Source organism: Gekko japonicus, unplaced genomic scaffold, assembly GCF_001447785.1.
Source record: "Gekko japonicus isolate JY-2015 unplaced genomic scaffold, Gekko_japonicus_V1.1 scaffold40, whole genome shotgun sequence".
Classification (NCBI taxonomy): domain Eukaryota; kingdom Metazoa; phylum Chordata; class Lepidosauria; order Squamata; family Gekkonidae; genus Gekko; species Gekko japonicus.
The window spans coordinates 1,480,514-1,508,513 of NW_015172554.1; the positions used below are offsets into that span (position 1 = coordinate 1,480,514).

The 28,000-nt window shown below is 50.3% G+C and overlaps 1 protein-coding gene across 2 annotated transcripts in view; it reads right to left on the reverse strand.

The window, feature by feature from the left end:
* Window positions 1-28,000, reverse strand: part of ARRDC1 (arrestin domain containing 1) — an 89,599-nt gene that overhangs the window by 22,454 nt on the left and 39,145 nt on the right. For both annotated transcript variants that reach the window (XM_015421163.1, XM_015421162.1), the window contains exon 2: window positions 20,133-20,243. In XM_015421163.1, coding sequence (XP_015276649.1) covers window positions 20,133-20,243 — 111 coding nt within the window. The remainder of the gene's footprint in view (window positions 1-20,132; window positions 20,244-28,000) is intronic.

Consider the following 28,000-nt stretch of genomic DNA (forward strand, 5'->3'; position numbering starts at 1 on the left):
GGAGACGGAGCTCTTCTCCCCCCCCCGCGAGTATCGCGGGTCCCCCTCTTGTAAATACTAACTTCAAATAGGACGCTGATCTCAGTTAACATTCAGGCTCAAAATATGCTGCTGTGTTTCTAATGGATCCCAGGCGTCTTACTTACTCTGTAACAACTCATCCAGCAGACTGAGTACTATACAAATGTACTAAGAAAAACACACGTTACCTAACAGCAACATTTTATGATTACTATTGATGTTATTTACATGCATCCTCAACACTTCCTCATACCTGCCACAGTGCATGAACAGGCACACCTAGTTGTACATGGTGTCTTAGGGCCTAACCAGATGAGACACTGGGCGTCCATGACTGAGCCCCTCGAGCATTTTAATCAGTAGCTGTCCCAAGCACACTCCCCCCCACACACACACCACACACAATGCTTCAAGGCCACAGCACGGGAGAGCAGGACTTTGAGTTTTCCCCCACTTGCCATTTTCCCACAGTCACTATTTGCCCCACAGAGACTGGCAGTAGGTCACCTAGATGCTTCCCCCCCACCCCCGTGGCTGTTTGCCCCACTGGGGAAATCTGAGGATGGAAAAAAGCCAAGGACGGCCTGAATCCTCTGTGCTGCAACTTTTAGGGGGGTATTTTCTGTGTGTATGTGTGCGTGTCTCTGCACCTGGAAGTCACGTTGACCTCTGGTGACTGACCCCTCCTGGGGGCCTGGAGGATATTCAGAGAGGTGGCTGATTGAAGCCTGCCTCTGTCCTCCCAACTCAGTATTCCAAGGAGGTCTCCCATCCAAATACTAACCACAGCCGACCCTGCTTAGCTTCCGAGATCAGGCTTGCCTGGGCTATCCAGGCCAGGGCCTCTGTGCTGCAACCCTGATCAGCATTAGAGAACCCACCATGGCAATTTACCAGCGCCAAGACATTCAGAACATCCAGTCACCTAAGATCTCATTCACGTGTGTATGTAAATGCATGCTCATTAGCGATGAGGTGCCATCCACTCATCCCTGCCCGGAAATTAGGCTTCTGAAAACGCGGAATGTACTTCTGATCAGTAAAGTCCAAGCAACGTTCAGTGGTCTTTTTAAAACTGGAGATGCCGGGAATTGAACCTGGAACCTTCTGCCATACCAAGCAGATGCTCTACCACTGAGCCACAGCCCTTTCTGGAATGCTCACCCGCCCCCCTTCCGGAAGAGCTTTACCACTGCCAGTCTACAGCAAAGGATTTTCCAGTCGGCAACAAGCGGCGTTTCTCCCGATACGAAATACCAAGGAGCCCTTTTTGGAGACTCAGTCAGACAAGCCTTCAAAGAGACAAATTTCAGCTTTGAAAAGTGGGCATTAACATTCCTGTCTAAACTCCCGGTTGCAAGACACAGATTGCAAACAACCCAGCGCCCGTCTGCAATCGCCACGGGAGCCTGGCCCTTCAGTAAGTTACAATTAGCCAGCACTGTCCCGTAAAAGGGTCATTAGAGAAGAGTCGGGCTCCTGCTGGTCCTCCTGCTACAGCAGTGCTGTCGCGCTTTGAAGTCAAGGATGTGACAGTGGGAGGGAGGCAGGCTCCATTTCCAGGGAAGACCAGAAAATCCACAATACTCATCAGATGCCCCAGTTTTAGTGTCATCTGATCCTTCAAGAGAATTCCACGCCAGCCGCCTACTCCATTCTTTTCTGCAGCTCCCTGCACTTTCCTGAATTTTCAACATGGATTAGAACTCAAGGCTATATGGGAGAGGTTCATATGACGCTACCTTAGTCAGACACAGGTCCATGTAGCCCATCATTGCCTACTGGCAGGGGCTCTTCCCAAGAGAATTCAGGGAGGCTGATGCTAACACTTGGCATTCTGAAAAGCACTTCACCAAAACCTTAATCCTTACCACAGCCCTTTAAGGCAGACCAGTTTTTGGCCAAGTCACAGCCAATGCTCCCTCTAAGCTGTGGAGTTTTGTGAGCAAAAATTCTACTTTGTGAGCTACTCTCTGGAGCCCTCCTTCCTAGCTAAGACAACAATGTGTGAGCCGGAGGTTAAAAAACTGTGAGCTAGCTCACACTAACTCAGCTTAGAGGGAACACTGGTCACAGCTGGCTTATGGCAAATCTGCAGGGTTTCCAAAACAAGGGATGAACAGAGGTGGTTTGCCATTCCCAGACTCTTTGCAGCAACGCTGGACTTCCTTGGCAGTCTCCCATCCAAGTACTAACCAGGGATGATCCTGCTTAGCTTCCACGATCAGGTAAGCCTGGCCTCCCCAGGTCAGGGCAAGGTACGCCATGTTGCAGACGGGATAGAGGCTGAGAGAGATGAGCTTGCATGAGTCTACATAGCATAAAGACACAGTGTGGCATAGGGGTTAGACTAGACAGCCAGTTTGGTGTAGCGGTTAAGTGTGCGGACTCTAATCTTGGAGAACCGGGTTTGATTCCCCACGCCTCCACTTGCACCTGCTGGATGACCTTGGGCAAGCCATATTTCTGTCAGAGCTGTTCTCTCAAGGACAGTTCTGGAAAGGGCTCTCTCAGCACCACCTACCTCACAGGGTGTCTGTTGTTGGGGGGGGGGAGTTCATAAGCCTCTCTGAGAGTCCAAGTGAAGGGCAAGGTATAAATCCAATCTCTTCTTCTTCTTCTAGTATCTGGGAGACCCACTACACCATGATGCTTCCTGGGTGACCTTGGGCAGGCCACAAACTCTTGGCCTAACCTACCTCACAGGGCTGTTGAGAAGATGAAATGGAAGCAGCAAGAATGATAAGGGCAGCATAAAAATGCACTAAATAGCCCGTTCCTAGCATAAGTGGTATTTGAACTAGGGACCAGATTCTCATTCTCATAGTTTACTACTCTATCACCTCTAGGCAGCCCCACCCCCACCCCAAATACCTACTGCTACCCACAGCCTTTTGAACTAGAGATACTGGACACCCTGTGCAAAACAAGTGCTCTACCAATGAACTCATGGCTACTCCTTCAAGTGGAAGAAGGGGATGAATTGTCAGGGAACCTTGAAACTTTTATTTGCTAAAAGAACATCAGCGATACACTGTGGTCAGAGGACAGCAGTCCTGAACATACACAGAAGGCTCTCTTCTCCCTCAATACAGCCAAAGACACCCCCCACCCCAGAAAAATGCTTTCTTAAAACAATCCAATGCTTTATTAAAGATCATAATTCAAGGGCAAGCTTACAAAGTAATTCTTGTACCAACGTAAGAGTTGATGTTGTGCTTAGGAGCACGAACTCTAACCTGGGAGAACCAGGTTTGATTCCCCACTCCTTCACATACAGCTGCTGTTGTGACCTTGGGTCAGTCACAAGTTCTCTCAGAGCTGTTCTTTCAAGAGCAGTCCTCGAAAGAGCTCTCTCAGCCCCACCCACCTCACAGGGTGTCTGTGGGGAGGGAAAGGGAGACTGTAAGCCTCTCTGAGACTCTCAGTGAAGGGCAGGGTATAAATCCAATCTCTTCTTCTCTTGCTTGAAGCTCCTTCACCCCAATCATCCCTTTCATTTCTTTGCCTCCTTTCCTTCACCAGACCAGGAGGCATAGCCCATCTCTGATGTTTGGGAACAGACAGAATTTAAAAGAAGGGGTCTGTGTAATCCAAAAGCCTGCTTGCAGATCAAGAGAGAACCTCTTCTATTGCGGGGCAGGCAAGGGCCTCTGGCCTCGTCACTCAAATCCAAACTGGAACACTCTCTGGCTACACAAAGCAGACTCCTGAGTGCTTCTAGTCTTCTTTTCCTCCTCCGAGTGCCAGGTTCCACAGAGACTGTGGGACAAAGGCCAGGTTTCTGTAGACTTCAATGCAGACATGTCATCCCCTTCCTAGTCCCATTCAGGTGGTTGCTACCTGAGCGGAGCAGCCCCTCCCACAATACACTTTGCTGAATTGTTTGAGAACAATGCCAGGGGCAAAGGGTGGATTCTTTGATGTGGTCAGGTTTCAGAGGCAGGAAAGGAAGAGGCCCTGTCCTGCTTTGTGGAACAGCTCAAGAGTGCCGGCGGAAGCTGTGTACCCCGTCAAAAGGGCAGCACGGAACCCAGGCCAGGGAGAATTCAATGCAAGTAATACAAGGGCTGCGGGACTGAATCGCCCTCAGCTCCATGCGGGCTGGGCAAGGGCAGCATTCCACAGAGCGAAGGTCACGGTGCCTGGGAAACAAAGCAGACTGCTGTGGGGAGTTCCGGGAGGAGGGAGAGCGCTCTTGAAAGCAGAAACAGGACAGGAAGGCTCTCCCCACTCCGTCTGAGACTAGGGCGTCCTTACCCCAAGGTGGGCTACCAAAGTGAGAAACCGCAGGGGTCAGATAAGTCATCCACCTTCTAATTAAATAAACAAGGACATTTACATAAGCCTGCCTATCCTCTCCCTCCCAGTTACTGAAAGTGTTGCAGGGCAAAAACCTGTGCAAACAAAAGAGCACCACCCACTCCCCGTGAAAAGGAAATGCGCTTTTCTGTTGTTGTTGTTGTTACAGGAACGCAATCCGGACAGCAAGGCAAGCCCACCTCTGCTCTAACACTCCACTGATTTAATCAACCGAAGCTTCAGTTGATTAAACACACAGGTCTCTTTTGTAAGCAGTTCAGGCAAAAAAATCCACCTTGCTTGTTGGACATATAATTAATTCGTGGATCTCACTGCCATCGGGTTTGGCAATGTGGTTTTGAAAGGGGATGTGGCCCACGTGGTTTTGAAAGGGGATGTGATGGAAGAGGAGAGGTCTATCAATGGCTATTAGCTATGATGGCTAAGAGGAACCTGCATGTTCAGAAGCAGTCTACCTCTGAATACCAGTCGCTGGCAGGAGACAACATCAAGAGGCAGGGTTTGGGTCTTTGCATTCAGCTTGTAGGACTTCTGGGGAAAATGGTTAGTTACTCTGGGGGAAAACCAGATCTAGGGTTGCCAGTCCCCAGGTGGGTGCAGGAGATCCCTGATTTCATGGGCTCCTGCCCCACTGCCCGGTGGGGAAGCTCCACCCCCAACAGCCCCAACCCCGCACAGCACAATGTCCCTGATGTGATGAAATCACATGGAAATGACATCATCATGCCGAGAACATCGCATAGTGATGCTCTAATTCTTGGGCAAAACTCTATGGTTTGAGCCCAATCGTACCTTAAGAGTTTGCCCAAAAACCCAGCGTCACCACACAACGTCCCCAATGTGATGACATCACTTCCGTGTGATGTCATCACATCGGGGATGCACTCCCGGAAAGCTCCCTCCCACCCCACGTCGGCACGAGGTAAGGACCTGGCAATCCTACAGATGATGGGCGGGCGGGGTGGTGGTGTTTCCTAATCCTTCACAAAAGCTTTCACAAATCAGCAGAGCACCGGGCCATTTGAGAGTGAGTGAACAGAGCAAAAGAGACTTTGACAATGTGTACTAATGGCAGAGGAGGCTCTTGAAGCAACTCTTGATAGGCAAGCAGCAGGGGTCCCAAGCAGGCCTTATTTTTCATCTGTGAAACCTTGGATGGTGCAGGAGCCACTACAGAGCAGCGAAGCCAGCCCCTTCCTCCCCTCCCCCCACAACCAATAAATCAGCTTTACTTGGAGTGCCAGGGAAAGCTGAATTTGACACAAGACTCTAAGCAGGCAGCCAGGAAAACCTGAGCCAAGTCTCCCCCTCCTCAAGTCCTCTGGAGACCTTTTGCCTCTTCAGACCGCCTGTTAAACACACTTATGCAGCGATAACCTCTTCCCAAGGGACTATTCTTAGTGGCATGTTTCCATTAATATTTTACTTCTACAGTTTAAGAGACAATAAGTGCTAGAGACCTGGAATCCACTCTCCCGCCCACCCCGTCCCCCCTCTAGTCACTCAGGTATCTGAAAGTCATCAGGTTCGGTGGCTCTTGAGAGTCCCTTGGACTGCAAGAAGATCAAATCAGTCAATCCTCAAAGAAATCAACCCTGACTGTTTCCTGGAAGGCCAGATAATGAAACTGAAGCTCAAATACTTTGGCCACCAAATGAGAAGGGAGCACTCACTGGAGAAGACCCTGATGCTGGGAAAGACTGAAGGTCAAAGAAAACGGGGACGGCAAAGGATGAGATGGTTAGACAGTGTCATCGATGCAACGAACATGAAGTTGAGCAAACTTCAGAGGACGGCGGAAGACCGGAAGGCCTGGCGGGAGCTGGTCCATGGGGTCGCGAAGAGTCGGACTCGACTGTGCGACTGAACAACAACAACGACTCACAAAAAGCGGTACTATGGAGACAGGAAGCGAACAGAACGCACCTCACACAATTGCAATCTTTGTCCGCACACCAAACTGGTCCCCTCACACACAAAAAACACAAACACACACACACACAAAAAACCCTCCCAAAACAAACATCCTGCTCACCACAGAGATGTCAAAGCCTAGAGCAACATTGCTCTGCACCCAGAGAGAGACGCCCACTTCACTGTGTTTCGGTTCAGGTGGAGAACCAAAAGTGCTTCCATGACAGAGTGGGATTCAAACCCGGGTCTCTCACACCTTACCCTGACACTAAGAACTATACTGTACAGGCCTTCTGACGTCTGCTCTGGCCATGCCAGTCCATGCTATGGACATCTCAAGGCTGAATCACGCTCACACACTGTGCATGGGCCTGTCCTTGACCCAAGGTTTGGAAACATCAGCTGCTACAACCTGCAGAACCTTATTTGTTATTGGGATCTGTCCAGCTACATTACACTAAGCTGGCTATTTGCTTCTGCATCTAGTTCAAAGGGTTAATATCTCTCTTTCAAGAATCAGAGTTGGAAGGGATCTCCAGGGTCATTTAGTCCAACCCCCATACAATGCAGGAAGACTTGGGACATACATTCTTGAAAGACCTTCTCACCCAGCCTGAGCCCATTTAGCAAGTGCTCCTCATGACAGGGACTCCACAAAGCCTGGAAAAAATGGCCTGTGAACCCTGGTCTCCAGAGTTCATGCCCCTCTGCTTGGGAACAGCCTCCTGGAAAGGGTGGCCTGTGATGGCCTGTGAACCCTGGTCTCCAGAGTTCATGCCCCTCTGCTTGGGAACAGCCTCCCGGAAGGGGTGGAGCAGGCAGCCTACCCTTGGAGTCTTCCGGGATGTGTGTAAAGCAGAGATTTACACAGAACCTCTGGGTTGGCTTGAAGGCTACAGGTGTGGAATCTGTCTTATTTGTCTGATGATATGTTTTAATTACCTTAATAGAAGATTACTTTTGTACAGTATTTGTCATCATTACCTGCTTCAGATACCAACAGCGTCTGGACACGTAAACACCTCCAAGCCAACAGACTTAGACCCTTTGCCTTTTTGTGGCCAGACAGCACCTGAAGTAAACTTTGGGGGACCAAGCACTTGTTTATGTGACACTGGCCATGGTTCTTCTTTCAGTAGGGAGCAAAGACCAGACAGTATTTCGATGCTTGACCATTCCTACGGGAGCTGAGAGTACACAGATCCAAAGCGGAACAACCTGCCAGGGCCATTTTCCAAAGAACCGTGGAAACTGAAGCTTCGAGAAGGTGCGACAAACTCCCAGGACTTCTGGGAAAGCAACACTGACAATGACGGAGCCACATAGTCTCTCAACAGCGCAGGCAAATTCCATTTCGCCCAACTCTGACACTAAGCATCAAACCAAACATGTGAAACTTCAACACCAGCCTGATGGTGCCCATCTCCCCAGGGCCCCAACTCCCATTCTTCCACTGACATCACCTCAGTTTACAGGTCAGGTGAAATGAGTCAGGCACCGCACCTTGCTCGTAACTGCAGCTTCTCTGCCAAGAACTTAATAGCCTTGCTGAATCATACCAAGAGAGTCATTTAGCCCAACGGCTGGCTGGCTAGGAAGCCACTTTAGAGATGGAGAAACCTCTGCGTAATCAAACCACTTATTGTACTTGGAAGGCTGATTTTTTTTGAGGGGGGGAATCTGGCTATTAAGCAAAATAGTCATATTATGAGGGATGCTTGGGGGTGGGCAGAGACCGCGCAGTGTGGATATAGCTAAAGATGCATTCCATCTTGAGCTCTGTGAAACATTGTACAGAAGTGCACACGATGGATCCGTCCCCATGGAAGATGAACCACAGGAAAGTCAGGGGAGAGGTGGCAATAAACCTCGCAACACAATCAGCCCCCCACCCCTGCCCCCTTCCCATTGACCAATATGAGAGAAGGCTACAAGGAGAGCTCAGGGATTTGGGGGGGGGGGGGAGGAACCCTGCCCTCTTCTGGATTGTTCCAGGTGGTCAGCCATGTTGGTCTGGAGTCCAGTGGCACCTTTAAGACCAACAAAGGTTTATTCAAGGTATGGAGCTTTCATGGCCATGGTGCCACTGGACTCTACATTTGCTCTTCTGGATTGTGACCCCCATTTTTAAAACAGGAAATAGGTGGTGTCCTCTCCCAAACAGACTTGCCAACTAAAGCCCATTAACTTTCTCCCACAGAACTTAATGGGAAGTGGCTTAGCATCAACTCCTGTTCCGGCAGACCCTGACATTCCTGTCCATGCTTTGCTCAGATTCTTCTCCTCTCCTCTGCCTTCCACCCTTCTTTTTATGAAAAACAACAACAACAACAATAAAACCCGGATATCCCAGGTACATTTTGGATGACCACATACAGCAGAAGATCTGAATTAGAGGTGTGCAAAAAAAAAAATTCGGCCAGATTCGGCAGAATCGGGCAGAATCAATTTCAGCAGTAGGAGCCCATTGGGGAGTCTTTCGGCCAGCCAAATGTCAATTTCGGCCCCATTATATCCTATGGGCTATGGAAGTCAATGGCAAAAACATAGGGTATATTCTGGGGGCTGGAGGGGAGGGGGTTTGAGGGAGACGCTCCAAACTCGCAGGGTAGCTGCTGGAGCCTCTCCCCAAGATACTCACTACATTTCAAGAACATTGGACTAGGGGGGTCCAATTCTATGGCCCCCCAAACAGGTTGCCCCTATCCCCTCCACTGTTCCCTATGGTGGGAATGGGGTCAACCTGTTTGGGGGCCTGTAGAATTGGACCCCCTGGTTCAATGTTTTTGAAACTTGGTTGGTATCTTGGGGAGAGGCTCCATCAGCTACCTTGAGAGTTTGAAGCCTCTCCCTCAAACCCCCTCCCCTCCAGCCCCCAGAATATACCCTATGTTTTCACCATTGACTTCAATGGCCCATAGAATATAATGGGGCCGAATTTCGGCGGCAATTCGGCAGCAAGACAATTCAGATCAGAAAATCTGAATTGGCCCACAGCACCCTGAAAGGGGCCCGAATGGGCCATTTTCGGGGGTGCATTCAGTTCAGACAAACTGAGTGCACATCCCTAATCTGAATCACAGTGGAGGTCAGGTACAACTAGGTAGCAATCTGTGCTCCTAATTTCCCCCAAGCTGCAAGATACAGCCATTTGCAACATCTCTTTGCTTGCAAAAACAGAGAAAAAGAGTACTGGTTTTATGTATACATAAACACACAGATGTTCTGGCTGCAGCAGACTAAACAGGACTCTTGTAACGTCTGGAAGACAAACAAGTGTTTATTCTACCAAAAGCTTTCCAGGACTAATCTTGTTCATTTTCAAAGTGCCGCCGAGACCCCTACTGATTTCTGCTGCCAACATACTCAAAAGGCTACCCTCCCCCCCCCCCCCAAAATATTAATTTAAAAGGGAAGGGTGGGGGAAGACAGTTCTGGTGTGACCCACATAGGGCTTTTTTAAAAAAAGGTGTTTGTGAAGAGCTCTTTTTGAAGACTGAAGGAACCCAGAAGAAAACACCGGAAGCACCAGAGTGGTGGCTGGCTGCCCAGAAGTTTCAGGGAAAGCCTACTCAAGATCCCACCACACCCAGAGAGAGAGACAGAGACATGGCATCACCATGTATGGCTCTTGTGATGCCTATCGCCAGCTTGGTACCACCTGGCACAGGGAGAAAGTAGAAAGAGGCATGGCAAAAAACAGTGTGCCAGTTCACAATCAGCCACTCCAGTGTCAGGACCCACAGCTAACAATGAAGTACACACATTCAGGAATGGTTATACTTTTATTGCAAAGCTATAGATGCAGTAACACAGGCACTGTTAGGAATGGCTACAGCCACTAGAGCATAATAGGATATAGGGTATTCATATGCACACACACCCCATGGCATTGGCCAATTAGGGACCCTCCCACATGCGGGATAAGTCAGGCAACCGTTAGGCGGCTAAAGCTGAGAACCAGGAGTCTTTCACGGTACATAGGAGCCCTCCAGACAACACAACCTCCTCCAGCACATCTGCAGAGATAAGCGTTTCAGCAAAAGCAGAGCAGCAGGGATAGGAATGCAATAACAATTAACAAGACACAGAATGAACTCCCCAACCCCCATGGCTCTCAAAAATCAGCTTCTCCCTACCATTCCGGGAGATCTCCCAGTTTGTCCGGGAACTCCTGATGGAAGTGCCGCAACAGTTCAGGGGCCCGAATATTCCCTACTTCCACCCATTCGAGGTGCTGGGGTCCGAAATGCACCCATTCCACCAAATACAGCAATTTTCCCCGTTTGATCTTAGAGTCCAGAATCCTTGATATTTCGTAATGCTCCTCGCCCTCAATCATTATAGGAGGGAGCACCGGTTTCACTGGACGTCAGGGACAGGAACCCATATCTCTCTTCAGGAGACTGAAATGAAATACAGAATGCAATTTTCTCAAATTTTTCAGCAAGTCCACATCAACGGCAACATCGTTGATGATTCTTTTAACTTTAAACGGCCCAATGTATTTCCATCCCAAATTCCGACTAGGCCTCAACATGTTGATATTTTTTGTAGAAACATACACAGAGTCACCAGGCTGTAGAGCCCAACCCTCCACCCTTCTCTTATCAGCCTGCATTTTGTAGGCCTCTTTCGCAGCAGTCAACGTCTTACATAAAAGAGGCCAAGAGTCCCGCAATTGTTTACACCACTGAGCTGCATCCCCCGGTCCCATGTCCTTATCCCCTTCCAGAAACAGGACGGGTGGACTGTCATAACCATACAACGCTTTAAACGGGACATTCCCGTCGAGGAGTGACTATTATTATAACAGAATTCGGCTAGGGGTAACAAGTCATGCCAATTGTCTTGTTGGTAGTTGGCAAAACAACGCAAATATTGTTCCCAGGTCCGATTAACTCTTTCCGTTTGACCGTCAGTCTCTGGATGGTAAGCGCTACTGAGGCCACATTCAACTCCCATCAGTTTCATCAGCTCCCCCCAAAACCAGGAGACGAATTGGGTGCCCCTGTCAGATATCACTTTAGTGGGGAGCATATGTAGTCTCACCATGTGCATGAGAAACGCTTTTGCCAGTGCTTTAGCCGTAGGTAACGAAGTGAATGGGACGAGGTGTGCTTGTTTAGAAAAGAGATCCACAACCACCCAAATTACAGTCATAGATTTGCTTGGTGGTAAGTCAGTTATAAAACCCATCGAAATGACTTCCCAGGGTCGACTCGGGTTCGGAAGTGGGTGCAATAGTCCCGGGGGTTTCCCCGCCCGGGGTTTACTCATGGTGCAGATTTGGCATGACTGAACAAACGAGGATAAATCCTTGCGCATATGGGGCCACCAAAACTGCCGTTGGAGCAGCTGCAGGGATTTAACAAAGCCCAAATATCCGGATAGTTTGGAGCCATGCACTGCCTGTAACACCTCCCCCTTGAGGGAAAGGGGAACGAACATCTTATGACCCCGGTACCAACAGTCATTTTCCCTGAGTTCAAAATCCCCCTCCGCTCTCATAACTGCTTTTTCCTACTCCAAAAAAGCGGAGGCGAATTTACTGTGCCAAGAGTCTTTTTCCCCCTCGCCTGCCCCTGTAGGTCCCGTTGGCGGCGGCGCAGGGGGTGGAGCGACCAGACGAGCCTGTTTGCGAGTCGTCACCGCCCCGCCCAACTGAGAGGGCGTGAACACTGAGTCCAAGACCACATCCCCTTGACTTTCGTGTTGAGGAAGGTGGGACAGGGCATCGGCCAAAGAGTTTGCAGACCCCAGGAAATGGTGCAGGGTGAATTGAAACTTGGAAAAGAAATCGGCCCATCGGAGCTGGTTGGCATTGAGGCACCGAGGCGTCTTAAGAGTCTCAAGGTTCTTGTGATCAGTCCAAACCTCGAACGGGACCCTCGCTCCCTCCAGCCAATGCCTCCATGTGGATAGGGCAAGCTTTATCGCCCCCGCCTCCATCTCCCATACTGACCAGTTACGTTCCGTGTCATTGAATTTCCTGGACATGTAAGCTAAGGGATGCAACACGCCATCCTCCCCCTCCTGCAAAATTGCCCCCCCCCCAATGGCAACATCAGACGCATCAGTTTGCACAATAAATGTTTTCGTTTCATCGGGGTGGGCAAGCACCGGTTCTGAGGTGAATAAGGCCTTTAGGCGATCGGACACTTCTCGACACGCATTGCTCCATGGCAGCGTGGCGCTCGGCTTTGTAGCCTCGGGGCCCTTCCCCTTAGTTTTTAGGAGATCTGTAAGGGGTAAACTGACCTGGGCAAAATTGGGTAAAAAGGTTCTGTAAAAGTTCGCAAAACCAAGGAAGGATTGGAGCTGTCGTCTGGTCCAGGGTACCTCCCACCCCAAGACATCTTGTACCTCCCCCAGGTCCATGCCCAGGCCCATCAGATATCTGATACCCCAAGGAGTCAATTTGCGTTTTGTGAAATTCACAGTTTGACAGTTTAGCAAACAGTTTGTGCTTGTGCAACGTGGTTAAGACCTCCCTCATCAATTTCACGTGGGAAGGTAGGTTGGGGGAGTACAGCAAGGTATCAACAAGGTAAACAAGCGCCCCCTTGAACAAGTGCTTGTGTAATACTTCATTGATTAGGTTCATGAAGACCCCCGGGGCCCCTGAAGGCCGAAAGGCATCACCCGGTATTCGAATTTACCCAGGGGGGTGTTGAAAGCAGTTTTATGTTCGTCCCCTTCCCTGATGCGCACCCGAAAGTAGGCATCTCGAAGGTCTAGCTTTTAGAATATTTTCCCTTTGGCCGCCTCAGCGAGCAAGTCTTTGATCAATGGCATGGGGTAGGCGTTAGTAGACAACACTGCATTTAAGCCCCAGTAATCCGTGCAGAGTCTTAGCCCCCCCATCCTTTTTCTTTCGAAATAGTACTAGGGCAGCGAAGGGGGATGAAGCCGGTCGGATGAACCCTCAGGCTAAGTTTTTGTCAATGAACTTGCATAGTTCTTCCTTTTTGGTCGGACCCATTGCATAAATGCGCCCCTTCGGCAATTTCTGCCCAGGCAACAGTTCAATGCTACAGTCGGAATGTCTATGAGGAGGGAGCTCATCCACCTCTTCCTCCTCAAACACTCTAGCTAAATCCCGATACTCAGGGGGAATGGTTAACAGCTAGGCACACACGAGGGACCTCAGCTATTGGCTGTTGGCCCCATTCCGGGTCCCACCGGTGGCTCTGGCATTTAGGAGAAATGAACTGTACTTTTCCTTCATCCCATAAGATGTAGGGGTCATGTCCGTGCAACCATGGGGCCCCGAGGACTAAGGGGAACCTGGCGGTTGAGGTGACCACAAACGCTCTATTCTCCCAGTGTTCCCCCGCCCCAATCCGCAACGGCACAGTCTCGTATTCACATGGGTCTTTCATTGTAGAGCCATCCATTTGGGTAAATATAAGTGGGTTTTTTAATTTTACCACCCCTGCCTCCAACCCTGTAACCAAGGAGGGGTTGATAAGGTCCCTCCCGCACCCCCAAGTCAATTAGGGCTCTCACCCTCCCATGGCAATGGCCAATTAGGGACCCTCCCGCGCAGGGCCCTGTGTGGCTGACAGAGCGGGCAGAAATCCCACCCTCCTTCCCCTCCTAAATTCCTCACAATCAGGCTTAATCACAGTGAAAAGCCACATCAACACACAGGCAACAGGACATGTTTCAACCCCAACACACACACACACACACACACACACACACACACACACACACACACACTCAAAGCATTCTAAAGGGAACTCTAGCTTGTGTTAACCGGTGTTAAGCTTGGGGACCAAATTAAAAGTTAACCAAAGTAAGGGGGGGGGGCAGAGGAGACAGCAGAGTGGAGTAAATGTTGCACAGGTAGGGAGGGAGCACAGTCTCTCATGACTACTTATCGGGACAGGTTGTGCGCATTAAGAGGTTGCACACCTACCCAAGTCCCATTAAGCAGATATGCTCTGGGAGTTCCACACTAGAAACCTAACTCCTGGATGTGTACCCTCCTCCCAGCCCCGATTTGGATTAGGAGGGAAAGGGGGTTTCGCCTTTCCCCACAATGTTTTTTCAACCTGAAAACAATCCTGCAGAGCCACTGTTGAGGGAATGGAAATATAGTCCAACAGCAACTCTCCGAGACGGTCTCAGGATGGAAAAATGGGAAGGGAGGGAGAAGGCTTACACCCGCCTCCCCCCCACAGCTCTGATCTGAATTGGACCCAACCAAGCCCACCTGGGAATTAAGTTTCCAGCACTGACTCAGAGCACATCTGGTCGATGTGGAGTGGGGCCACAGACACCCGGGGTTACAAGCAATGCTCCCTCTGTGGAGTCTTGTGAGCCAAAATCCTACCTTGTGAGCTGCTGGCATTAAAGTTGTAAGCGAGCCATTTGGCTACTGCATGAATTAGTTTGCTCTGAAGCCATCCCTCCTGAGCTAAGGCAAAAATGTGTGAGCCGGAGGCTAAAAAACTGTGAGCCAGCTCACACTAACTCAGCTTAGAGGGAACACTAGTTTCAAGGCTGCCAGCCTCCAAGTGATCAAAAACCACCGCCAGGTAGCGGCTGGAGGTCTCCTAGGATTAAAACTGATCTCCAGGCTGGCCCGTAGCCAGGAATTTTTTTGCTTGGGGGCATTTAAGTTTTTAAGAGGGCAGTTAAATCACAGTTAATTAAATTCATCGGACTGCCTGTCTTTAAAGGGAGAGACTCTGAGCCTGTTTCTAGCCCTTCCTTCCCAGGGACAGGGCAGCGAGTGCATCAGGTCCTAGGAAGAAACAGCTCAGAGGCCATTCAGTTGCCTTCTGAGTACCCTTCCGCAGGACAAGAAAGCCTAGAAGGACCACTCAAGAGTGGCGGCACCTTCAATACATCTCCAGCAACCCTCCTGTCTGCCAGCCCAGCCCTGCTGTACAGCACCTAGGTCATGGTGAGTCTTTCAACAGCATTCCCATGAGCCTCTGGGAGATGTATTGACGGTGCCACTCTTGAGTGCCCTTCTAAGCTTTCTTGCCCTCTGGAAGGGAACTCAAAAGGCATTTAAAGGCTTTCCAAGTTATCTTTTCCCAGGTCCTATAATGCCCCCCCCCCAATTCCACAGTTGAGGAGCGAGGAAAGCCTCCCCAGTGCCACTGGGGGGGGGGTCCTCTCCTCAAAAAATAAGGTTTCTAGACACGCACACGCACACACACAAACCACCCTCCCCAAAAATAAGGTTTTTGACATGGCTATTTGTGGGGCAGGGCCCCCACTGTAGCTTCAGGCCTGTCTCCAGGGCACAGGCTGCTTTGGAAGGCAGACTCGGTGGCATCAATACCCCATTGAAGCCCCTCCCTTCCCCAGGCTCCACCCCCAAAATCTCCAGGTGTTTCCCAACCGGGAGCTGGCAACCCTGTGGAGGTGCCAGGGACTGAGCCTGGGGCTGCTGGCGGCAAAGCAGGTGCTGGACCCCCACTCCTCAGCCCCTCCCCAAAACGTTTTGTATCGGCCTCTAGTCTCTTAGCAGCTCCCTTCACTGCCAGAAGGCAGCCATCCAGATTCAATTTGGGGTGTGTTTACTGCAGTGCTTTCCAAAACCCTTGGGGGGGGGGGGAGAGAAGGGGAGAAACTGCAGGGCTGCGTTCCCACCAGGCAGTGACAGGGGAACAGAACATTTCCTACCAAAGCTCCTAGAAGAGAGGGGAGTGTCTCTGTCAACACACACAAGATCCCGGGACCACCCACGGCACCAAAGCAGCAGCATCCAGCACCCCTGCCTGGTCTTGTTTGCAGACTGAAACGGCAACAGTCTTTCAGACTGGGAATGTACTGAAACCTTCTTGCTCCCCCCCACCCCACCCCCGGCCCATGCTTAAGAAGAAGCAGCCAGACTGGTTTGTCTGCTCCCTCCTCCCATTTCCCATTTTTTAATGAGTCACCTGAAATTCCCTCCCCCCCCCCCTGACCAGCACACATTTACTACAAAGCCCCACTGTTTTTGCCGGCTGGTTTCAAATCGAGGCCTCCTGAATTATGTGTGCTTGGGTTTTTTTCTTTCCCCTAGTCCCGCTGGCCAAGCCAGTGGAAGGCGACATTCATTCAAAGCCAGAGCATCTGGAGAGAAGCCAGATCCTTCTGCCCTCCGGCTCAGAGAGGTGCCAAGTACAATCTCAACAGGCATCTCCCTTTGCGCCAAGCAACGCAGGACCATTAGAGAGGACCAGTCCACTGCTTGCACCTAAGACAATATTGTTTCCTAGTAAAACCTTACAAAAATAGTGGAAAGGGCAAGTGATGCAAGGAGGGGGGGAAATGGGGGGAGAAATTGCCCTGGGTCTGTCGTACACTCATGTGTGGGATCCCTGCCAGTGGAAGAGGCACAAGAGGAATCAAATTTTGCCTACAGAAGTACCTTCATGCAGCTACTCATAGCGAGATAAATGCACTACTGCTGCACTGTAGGAATAATTTACACCTGGGCCTCCCATTACCAGCCCCCTTCCTCAGCTTCCCACCCCTGAAGAACCAGGGTTGCCAGCCCCCAGGTGAGAGTGGGGGATCCCCAATTTCACAGGCTCCAGCCCGCCCCCAGTCAGCTGGCCGGCAGGGGGAAGCCCTCACCCCAACAGCCACAGCCAGACACAATGTCCCCAGAAGTGACATCATCACGGTTGGAACATTGCATGGCAACACTCTGGGTATTTTGGTCAAAACTCTATGGTAACCATTGAGTTTTGACCAAAATACTAGAGCATCACCGTGCAACGCTGCCCCACCCCCCCACTCCTGAGAAGCTCCCTCCCACCCCCCGCCAGCAGAAGAAAAGGACCTGGCAAACCTATGAGGAACGGAAGAAAAAAAATGGCCTCCCCTCAATACTACCTATAAATATCCCCCAGAGACCACAGAGACCAGGGAGACTACCTATGGCATCACTCTAAAGTGACACCAAATCACCCCCAAACTCCAGCCTCATCAGGCACTGCCCCCCCAGTATTTACCAAGAAGTGTTGGGAACCCTATTCACAACTTGACTTTCTTACATGGACTAAAGTGCTCCAGTTGTGAATGACTGCTACTCTGCAATGATGGTGTGCTTACCCAATGATGTGTGGATGCAGCCCAAGTGCTTTCCTTTACTCCAGGGGTAATTTCGCACAAGAGCTGCCTCGCGGTGCAGCTGCCATTTGCCCCGACACAAACATGTCAATTTCACACCTGAGGCTGCGGGGCTGCATTTGACCCGCGGCTTCGCCCGATTTCCTCCACAGTTTCGTGATCCTCAAAACCCAGGATCACAAAACTGCGGAGGAAATCGGGCGAAGCCACGAGTCAAAATGCAGCCCCGCAGCTTCAGCTGTGAAATTGACATGTTTGTGTCGGGGCAAACTGCGGCTGCGCCGCGAGGCAGCTCTAGTGCGAAATCGCCCCAGGAGAATGTCGAGGGACGCATTCACAGACTCGGCTTATCCAGCCACAGAAAACCCAGCCACTGAGAATCAAGCTTGTTCCTACAGTCCAACTCACCTCTTCTATCTGCATAGCCCCCTCCCCTTCCATTCCTTGATCATCCTAGTATGACGGGCATATTGGGAAGTGGCAGATCACAGTGTCTCTCCCTTGTATGGACGATGGCAGCTGCAAAACCATGCCACGTGGCTAGGGTTCCCAGCTCCAGGTTTGGAAACTCCTGGAAATTAGGGGGATGGAGCCTGGGGAGGGACCTCGGCAGGGCATAACGCCACTGAGCCCACCTTCCAAGGCAGCCATTTTGTCCAGGGGGACTGATCTCTTAAGCCTGGAGATCAACTGTAATTCCAGGAGATCTCCAGGTCCCACCTGAAGGCTGGCACCCCTAAGTGATGTGGTAGAGGCCTCTATCTATTTGGGGTATATAGGAAAATGTGAGTGTAATTTAACTGGGGGGACAAAAATGGCAAGACCTGATGAGGACTGAGCAGGTGTCAGAGGGTTGAAACCAATGCTCCCTCTAAGCTGTGGAGTCTTGTGAGCAAAAATTCTACTTTGCGAGCTACCGCAGCTGCATAAATTAGTTCGCTCTGGAGCCGTCCTTCCTGAGCAAAGACAAAAATGTGTGAGCTGGAGGCTAAAAAACCGTGAGCTAGCTCACACTCACTCAGCTTAGAGGAAACACTGGATGGAAAGCTGGAAACAGCCGGGTGTCACTGAAAGGAGAAAGAGGGGCGAAGAAGCCAGCTAGCTCAAACCCTTGAGAATCCTCGAGGGGGAAATCTCAGGGGACAGAAGTGGGATTTCCAAACTGTCTCCCTCTCCTCCAATTCCTTATGCCCTCCCAAACTGTGGAGATGCATTTACACGTACTGTGTACATGATGCTTTGTTTATTTACACTGTTTAAAGGTTGCCTTTCAACCAAAAGGATCTGCAGGGCTTCAACACTATATATACACATTCACAGCACAAACAGCAAACAAACAAAGTTGAATACGCTCAGAAAGACAAAAGCTTGCCAGTAAAGTATCTCAAAATTTCAAGGTCTACATCTGACTAGCAAAAGAGTCCCTTTCCTAGGGATAGATCAAGACGGGTAGCCGTGTTAGTCTGTCTGCAGCAGTGGCATAGAGCAACAGTCCAATAGCACCGTAAAGACTAACAAAATTTGTGACAGGGGATGAGCGGTCGTGAGAAGTGGGCAGTGACTCACGAAAGCTCATACCCTGCTCCAAATTTTGTTAGTCGTTAAGGAGCTACTGGACTCTTGCTCTCTCGTCTGCCTAGGGAGGGAGCTGCAAAGAACCCAGCATAAAGCAAACACAGATCCCTGCCCTGAAGAGCTGACATTACTCCTGCGTTACTTCCACACAATTGCAAAGTTCGGCTTGCCTTGTCGCTGTGCATTCTGGGAGTTACTGGGCAACACTTCGGCCACCTCTGCATACAGAAGCTATATGACAGGTCTATTCCTGGGCAAAAAAAAAAATATGCAGGTCATGGAAGCTCTGCCCTGCAAACCACTTCAAATCTTTTTGGACTCCTCTCTGACTTCGGAGACAGGAGTACTTGTTGCAGACTTCCATGCGTGTCTTTCCAGTAATAAGGACCAGAAGACTGCATTTTAAAAAACAAACAAACAGGACTTCTCAAACTCTCCAGGTCAGTGCACAACACTATACTCCACACGCGTGTAGGATATGCACAGATCAGGTTGCCAGCTGACCTGTCCCAGCTGGTCTTCCGCCCTTGGCAGCAGCTTGATCAACAGAAGCCACAGAACGGGAGGTAAGCCTGCTCATGCCTGCTGACATTTAAGGAATAGGAATGGGAGCCAAAAACCCTCCCTTTGATTTCACACCAGTTAAGAAACATCTCTGAGATGGTCCGCCTCTTAAACCCCCTGCCCGCCTCTTAAACCCCCTGCCAGCATCAAGCCTTCATCAGAATCCAGCATGGTTTTTCCTGCACATTTTCCTGCAGCATGGTTTTTCCTGCACATGTGCATCTGCACATGGGTTTTCCCACTCTGATTCTGATCAGGGCCACTGCTTGGGCAGCAGAGGTTAACTGTTCGCCCACCTGGGAATACCACCCAAAGCCGATACTTGTCATTTGCAGAGAAGGGCCCCACAGGGGAGCTATGAACAACCAAGCCCCATGTTTCCCCGGCACTATGAAGAGTAATTCTGGGGGTGGAGGGCATTTAAGGTAGAGAGTAATTCTGGTATGGGGGGGGGCATGTGAGGTAGAGAATACAGCCCCCCCCCCACACCTCAGCTGTGCCTCTGAGCTGAACCGGGGTAACCCTGCGGCTGCTGAGTTACCAAGCACAACGCTTGGGAAGCCTGACCACAATCTCCTCTGACTCCAGGCCACAACTGATGCCAAAGGGAGACCTCAGCTTCCACAGATCCCCTCCCCCTGTCATACCTTTATCTGCCACGGTCAGGGTGATGTTGAAGTACTGCTCCTCCACTGTCCACGCTGTGTCATTCATCTTGCTTGACACCCCACAGGAGCCCGTGCAGAGCACCTTGATGGCTAGAAGGGGAGAAAGGAAAATGACCAGTCACATTTCTAAATCCATCAGAATATTTACTACTTATTGTATTGCTGCTTTATTTGGTGTAGCAGTTAAGTGCGCGGACTCTGATCTGGGAGAACCGGGTTTGATTCCCCACGCCTCCACTTGCAACTGCTGGATGACCCTGGGCAAGCCATAGTTCTGTCAGAGCTGTTCTCTCAAGGACAGTTCTGGGAAGCGCTCTCTCGGCCCCACCTGCCTCACAGGGTGTCTGTTGTGGGGAGAGGAAGGGAAAGGAGATTGTAAACTGCTTTGAGACTCTGAGTGAAGGGCGGGGTATAAATCCAATCTCCTCTTCTTCTCTTCTGCTTATTATTATTCAATTTATATTCTGCCCTCCTTGCAAGCAGGCTCAGGGCATGTCACAAGCAAAGTCTAAGACATCATAAAAGTCAAATGCATATCAAATAATTTACATAGTAGTCAAAACAGATTAAAACAACGTAAACGATGTAAGCACGGTCGGAGCCTGCGGGACAGAGACCAGTGCGACTCCGCGCGAGGACCCTACCGGGGAGCTGAGCCAAAGAGAACAGACCTCTGCCGAAGACACTACCGCTTGGTTCCAGCAAGACCCGCCACAGAAAAAGACCTACACTGCTTAGGTGCCTGGTAAGGCATTCACCTCCCCTGAAATATATATGTGGCCCTAGTTAGATGATTTAATATATGTGTAAACCGCTCCGAGCCTCCGGGAAGGAGCGGTATAGAAATGTGATGAAATAAATAAATAAAATAAATTAAAAACAGGACCCCGCTATGCGTATTCATAAAGTTCAAGCTGGTGCCATTTCCTTTTGCTTGCTCTGGGCCGCATAAAGATGGTAGACTACAGCGGGGGGTGGGGGGAAGCAAGATTTTATTGGACGCCTGCTGCCTCAACCAAAGGCCTTGCGGAACAACTCTGTCTTACAGGCCCTGTGGAACGGTAGTAAGTCCCGCAGGGCCCTGATCTCCCGATGGGAAAAGCCCTGGTTGTGACTAAGCAGATGTCCCTTGGGCTGGGGACAACCAGAAGATCTCGAGCAGCAGAGCGCAAGGCCCTTTGGGGCACATATGGGGAGAGGCGGTCCCCTCAGGTATGTTGGTCCCATTTAGGTTTCTTTGTAATACTACTGAACTTTCGAGATCCCCTGGTCTTCCTTCATCTCAGCAGTGCTCATAATAACTACCCTCTAAGGGAGACCGGACAATCCTCATGGAGCAGGTGAGGGAAGGTGAAAGATTTTTGCTCACCTGAGACTACCCAGTGAGTACAGGACGAGGCAAAATCCACACTGGGGATTTCTTCGTCTTAGTCCCTAAGGCTGCACAAGAAGACTGCAAACTGAACAGTGCCTTAGACAACGCGGGCCGCAGTTCTGGATCCGTGAGCAAAGCCATTGAGGACAAGAGACGAGTTTACCCTACGTCAGGTAAACGGTGGCTCATTCTACGTTTCGGTCTCCTGTGGCATCCTTTACCAGCTGGGCTTGCTACTTTCGTCACGCACCCCCCACACACAGCTGAGCCATAGTGGGTGATCACCTAACATTCAAGCCCTGTTCGCACTACAGCGAACACACGCACAACCTGTATGTTTGTGTGTACATCTGTCTGTAAGAAAGAGTCAATGCATTCACTTTACAAGTGAAACCAAGGATAATGTCGGATTTCAGTTACAACGTGATTTTTCTTTATCCACACACTGAGGGATTCTCACGTTACATACAATGCATGCAGCTGCGTATATGGTTAAAACCCCACATTAAGTCCCCTCCTCCTGCACGCTGAGGTCCTGATCCAAATCAGTTCTGTGTGCACCTGGGAAATGGCACTTCCAGAACACGTCTGTGAACAGACCCAGGGATACCCCTGGGAAAAACACAAACCTGTAGTTAGGCCTTTTGAGTCTTTGTGCACTTGTGAATTCAAGCACAGATGCTGCAAGCAGTACACACAGAAGGCAAATCTTTAGCTGTTGGAACTGCTGCTGACCCTGCCTCAGAATCCTGCACAGTAGAACAATGGCTATGCTCCTGCAGAGTGCAGGGGGTTGGACTAGATGACTTGCAAGGTCCCTTCCAACTCTAACATTCTATGATTCTATGATTCTATGAACAAAACACCCAGCTCCCTTAACTTAACGGTTTGCTAACACTGAAAACCTCAGAGCAGATAAGCTGGCTTTGGGGGGGGGGGGGGTTGGTGGAACCAAGAGCTTTTTCTTTCTTGTCCTCTAGGACCAGGGTTGTCCTGGCCTGGTGAATAGTTTGTGTAGGCCCAGCACTCCTGCAGGTCACTAACAGGCAAGTGAAACAACTGTTTCCCTCCTACTCTCCTGCTTGCACTGAGACCATCTGGGCTAGCCTCTTAAAGAGGCCACACACAACATAGAGACCCGGGAAACAGGCTTGTGCAGCTTCCCCCACCCCAGCTCACCCCAAGCTCTGGCACACTAGAGTTGCTAACCCTCCAGGTGGGGCCTGGAGACCTCCCAGAATTACAACTGATCCTCAGCAACAGAGGTCAGTCCCGCTGGAGAAAATGGCTGCTTTGGAGAGTGCACCCTATGGTATGATACACCACTGAGGTCCCTTCCCTTCCCACACCCTGGCCTTCCTTGCCTCCACCCCCAAAATCTCCAGGGATTTCCCAACTCAGAACTGGCGACCCTCTCTCACACTGTCCAATAATCTCTGAAGTCTGGCGAAGAAACCTGCTTCTAACTGATTTGACCTCCTCCAGTGGCAGGAGCAGTGAGGGAGCCAGCTATCCTTTTGATTAGCCAGTGCCCCCTAAGAAATTTAATTGTCCCCTGACTTAAAAAATGCTGGCTACGGGCCTGTCACTCCCATAAAAAGAGAGATTGCCCCAGAGGCCCTGGCAATGTCACAGACATTTTTGGAAAGATCTCCTATTTACTGGCCAGAGAAAGCCTGAAGGAACTGAGCAGCGATTCGGCTCCCTTTAGCCCTGCTGCCTGCTCACTTCAGAGAGTCAGATGGGCAGATCACATGCAAAGATCCTCCCGGTGCATCTATGTGAGGGAAGTGAGCAGAGTGGTGAAGGATGAGGCACGGCAGAGATTTAGGGGGGGGGGCACTGGAAGGCAGCTGGAAGGAGAACCCGAGCTTATCAGGAGAACCCTTCCCAGCCATCTATTAATCAGACTGTAATCAATGGCCCTTTAACAGCTTTAAGCTGTTATTGCTGGCTTCTAAAACATATATATTTTATGTTGTTTTTATCATCACCCACACTGGATCCCAGTTTCCTGGCAGGAAGGCTGGCATAAATGTTTTAACCGACAAATAATCATGGATGCTCTCCCAGGTATCTCCTCTGCCAATAAATACTAAACCATGGGAGTTGCCACATGAAAAAAATGGAAAAGTAAAGGCACTGTGCCAGGGAGAGCTCTTGGCAGTAGCGGGGTGCTAGTCGCTTCTGCCCCGATAGCTGTCCAAACATGGCATTATACGACAGATCCAAGGAACAGAGACTTGGACCAATTTAAACACACACTCAGCTCTCTCGTTTTGCATTAAAAATATTGACTGTCAATGGAGACGGGGCTGCCTGGGCTCGTCAACCTTGCTTTCAAGCTCAGGTTTCACACCGGTTTTCTCAAAGGAGTCCGATCTCCATGGGTGGTGGCCACAGGAGCACAGAGTCCTCCTCTCCAAGGGCTCCAGTGGCTGGCCAGGTTATTACAGAGGCCCCAGACACTGATTCAGCATGGCTAGCACTTGGGTGTGAAGACTGTAAATGGTTAACACAAGACAACACTCTGTGTAGCTGCTGGTGTTTCCTGGCCACAGAGCCAGCTGCTGCAGAGACTCCTCCCCCCTTAGCTCCCCCCCATCCATAACTAGCAAGGTACATTATTGGTATGGATCCAGGGCTATTTTTGGGCAGGAACGCACAGGAACGGAGTTCCGTCTGGCGCCCGAGTTGGCCACGCCCAGCAGGCATTCATTAGCATAATAGGCCACACCCAACAACAGAAACTCATTAGGGTTGGCTACATTAGGGGTGTGTGGCCTAACATGCAAAGGAGTTCCTGCTACAAAAAAGCCCTGGGTTTTGACAACAAACAAGGTAAACAGAATAAGAAACAAAAGGTGGGTGTGGCTGGATGAGCACACTTCTGGTAACATGGGGGTGCGGCCTAATGTGCTAATGAGCTGTGCTGTCAGGGGTGTAGCATAATATGCTAATGAGTTTATGCTGTTGGGTGTGGCCTATTATGCTAATGAGTTCCTGCTGGGTTTTTTCTACAAAAAGAACCTTGTATGGATCAATGACATTTTGGCCCATCTGTAGAATTTAAAGAGGCAGGCAGGCCTCAGCTTTCCTTGGTGCAGAACTCGGAGGACTAGAAATGTCAATTTCAGAAATAGGCCAAAAGCAAAGATTCGCAGCGTCATCAAGTTCTAGGTGAACTTATCACTTGTGCAGTAAAAGAACAAATCCCAGGGTACAAACAGCTTTAGGGGCCTTTGACAATCACAACCGTCCTAGAACGAAAGGCCCTTCAGTACATGCAGATGTACATGCACACATGAACCAAAATGCAGCGGGGTATGAATCAGGTTATGTTGACGCTGAAGCCAAGGACATTAAACTGACCATTCACATGAGTGGCAGGGGGAGAGAAAGACGTGTCTTATCCCACTCATTTCAGTGCAGGCAGAACTACCCTTTTACTGTGTGTAAAGCATCTGTTATGTACGTGGACCGCCACCAGTCAAGAGCTTAGCTCCTCCAGACAATAGGAACTGAGGATCCTAGTTCCCCCAACATGAACCAATAGGAACTTTGGCGGGAAATTCAAACCCTCCAATGGGACTGTGGATGTGCTGGGTGGGTTTGTATATAGTTGGCCTTGCAGGGCCGTTTTGCAGTTCCAATGTTAAGTACAATAAACGTGTGCAAACACATGTCGTTGTCCGAGTCCTCCATGCGGCAAACCCAGTACTTTTCAGTGTCCTCAAGTTGCAAGCCAATCTCGGGTGACCCCACAGGGTTTTCAAGGGCAAGAGGCATTAGGGTTGCCAAACCCCCCGGTTTGCCAGGGGTCCCCTGTTTTTTTGGGGGGGTTCTACCCGCCGCCGGCCAGATGGCCAGCGGGGGAAGCCCCACCCCTAACACCCACAGCCACCCGTGTTTCCTCCCAAGCCCAATCTTCGCTTGAGATCAGGCTTGCAGGGAAATGCCAGCTTCGTGCACTTAAAAGGGAAACGCGGCTGCTCTTAAAGGGGAAACGCCGGCTCCTTTAAGTGCAGGGAACTGCCGTTTCTGGAGATCTGGCACGCGGGCGGGGGGGGGGCGGACATCCCCAACGTGACGCCATCACGTCGGGGATGCCCCCCCCTCCAGGAACGCCCCCAAAGTCCCCCGCTGGGGGTGGAAGATGGACTTGGCAACCCTAAGAGGCGTCCAGAGGTGGTTTGCCATGGCCCGCCCCTGCATAGTGAGCCTGGACTTCCTCGGTACGTCCTAATCAAATACTCGGTTGCCCGGGACACAAGTAAACCCGTCCATTTGCAGTTCCCTCCCTCTTTCAGCACACAAAGAAATCGGCTTTCAAGAGAGACCCGAAAACCGCAGCAGTAGCCATCTACACATCTATCTGTTTGAGGGCTAAAAAAAGATTCTGAATGCATACACAGCCTCCCAAACGAAAGTCTTCCAGCAGAATAGCAACCTCACAGATAAGGGAAGCCGGTAAAGCTCTCCTCTGTACCCAGAAGTATGAAGTATAACATCTCCAGGGCACTGATGCTGGCCAGCAAAGCCTAGGCAGATTTCGCTCCAAAGTGCAGAATCTATTTATGTTGCAAGTGCATTTTTAAAATGCAAACCGCTTGTTGCGGACCGCTGCAGCATTTGAGTAGCTTGCCTGCTGACCTAACGGGGAAAGAAGACACACAGACCAAAATGTGGAACTGCACTCCACTCTTTTCAACTATACATGCTCAAGACTTTGCACACACATCTGGGGAAATGAAACTTATAACTCCCTTCCCCCAAAATAACGCGACTGCGCTTTAAAATAAAATTAAACGAGAGAAACAACAGTGCCAGAATCAGTTTTCTTCCATCAGCAGATTTCCATTGCACAGTTCTTATGATCTAATTTTTCTGCCTCCCAGGAAAAAAAAAGAAAAATAAGCAGTCCCGTCACTGGGGGAGGACAGGAACCTTGGCTAGCACCTGTCAAGCTCCTTGCAGCTTCTCAAAGAATCTTGCACATGAAGCCAATTCTAGCATAGGCAAAAGGCGAGTTTAAGCCTCTCCCAGAGCTACAGTCCATCACGACCGGAGACTACCCTCTGGCAAAGTCCTATGCAGCAGACGGCGAAAATCTATGAACTTCACAGGCTGCTAGGAGAGCTGCCTCCTGACTGGTTTCTGACCGGCCCAGCTGGTTCTGCTTTCCTCCAAAGATGCTGGTTTATTCTGCATTACCTTGTTCCCAGAGCTTATGGAAAAACAGAGGGAAACTCTGCATCTAAATTCCTTCCCAAGAGAAGCTAAATTCCGAGGCCTGAATAATTATGCAAGATAGCATACTGCTTTGTAGGTTGGGCACAGTTCAATGGGCAGTCACTCCTTTTTTTCTTTACCGTCACATCACACCGGACTTATGGCGACCCTATGGGGTTTTCAAGGCAAGAGACGTTCACAGCTGGTTCCCTGTTGCTTGCCTCCTTATCACGACCCTTGGAAGGCTCCCATCCAAATACTAGCCAGGGCTGATCCTGGTTAGCTTCTGAGATCTGATAAGACTAGGCTAGTCTGGGACTTCCGGTCTGCGGCTCGGCGATGGCGGAGGCTCTCCCCTAATGCTGGGGAGGCAGTCCGCGCTCCAGTGGGGATTGGAGGGGTGCCACCTCAAGTGGCACCCCCAGGTGAGCCTTTGAAGGCTCCGAGCCGGGGGCCTTGGGGGGGTGTCCTCTTCGATGGCAAACTGCCAGAGAATTGAGGCGCTCCCTTTGCTCCAATCGGTCCGCCCCCTGAGAGGCTCGGTTTTTACCGAGCTCAGACGATGCCGGCCGGGACAAGCAGATGAGGGTTATCGAATTACACAAAGCTAAATGGTGTCTGGTTGCAGACCGTCAATGATCCGGAGAAGGAGCCAAGCGAAAAACTTTTGAAATGTGAGTTCTCCCCCCCCACCCTCCTTGAAGCGGAGCCGGGGGAGATCCCCCAGGCATAAACAAATTGAACTGTGTTAAGAAACCAGAGGGGGGGAGGAGAGAGGAAAATCGCTACTGTGCGCGAGAGACTTAGCTGTGTTTGCAGTGAAAATTCAGCGTTGTTTCAAGGAAGAGTTAAGGAGGTTTTCAAGTATAAACAAAGTGGAAAAATGGCCACCGCACGGGGAAAACCAGCTAGAGGTGGGCGTGGTGGTCAAAGTCCAAGGATCGAAGAGACAGGAGATTTATTCTCTATGCTCTCGGAGCTCCTCAAGCCCATAAACGAACGGCTCGATGGTATTAACCAACAGCTGACTGTGTCCAACCAGAGTTTAGCAAAGCAGCAGCAGCAGATCACCGAGCTGGTGAAAAAGTCGATCCAAACAGAGGAAAAGCTTAAAGAGACAGCTCATGACACGAAAAAAGTCAAGAAGAAAGTTGGTTTGCTTGAACAAAGACAGGATTTACAGGAACGCAGACTGTTGAACCTACAGATGGAAAAAGCTAACAAAACACTCAGATTCCAG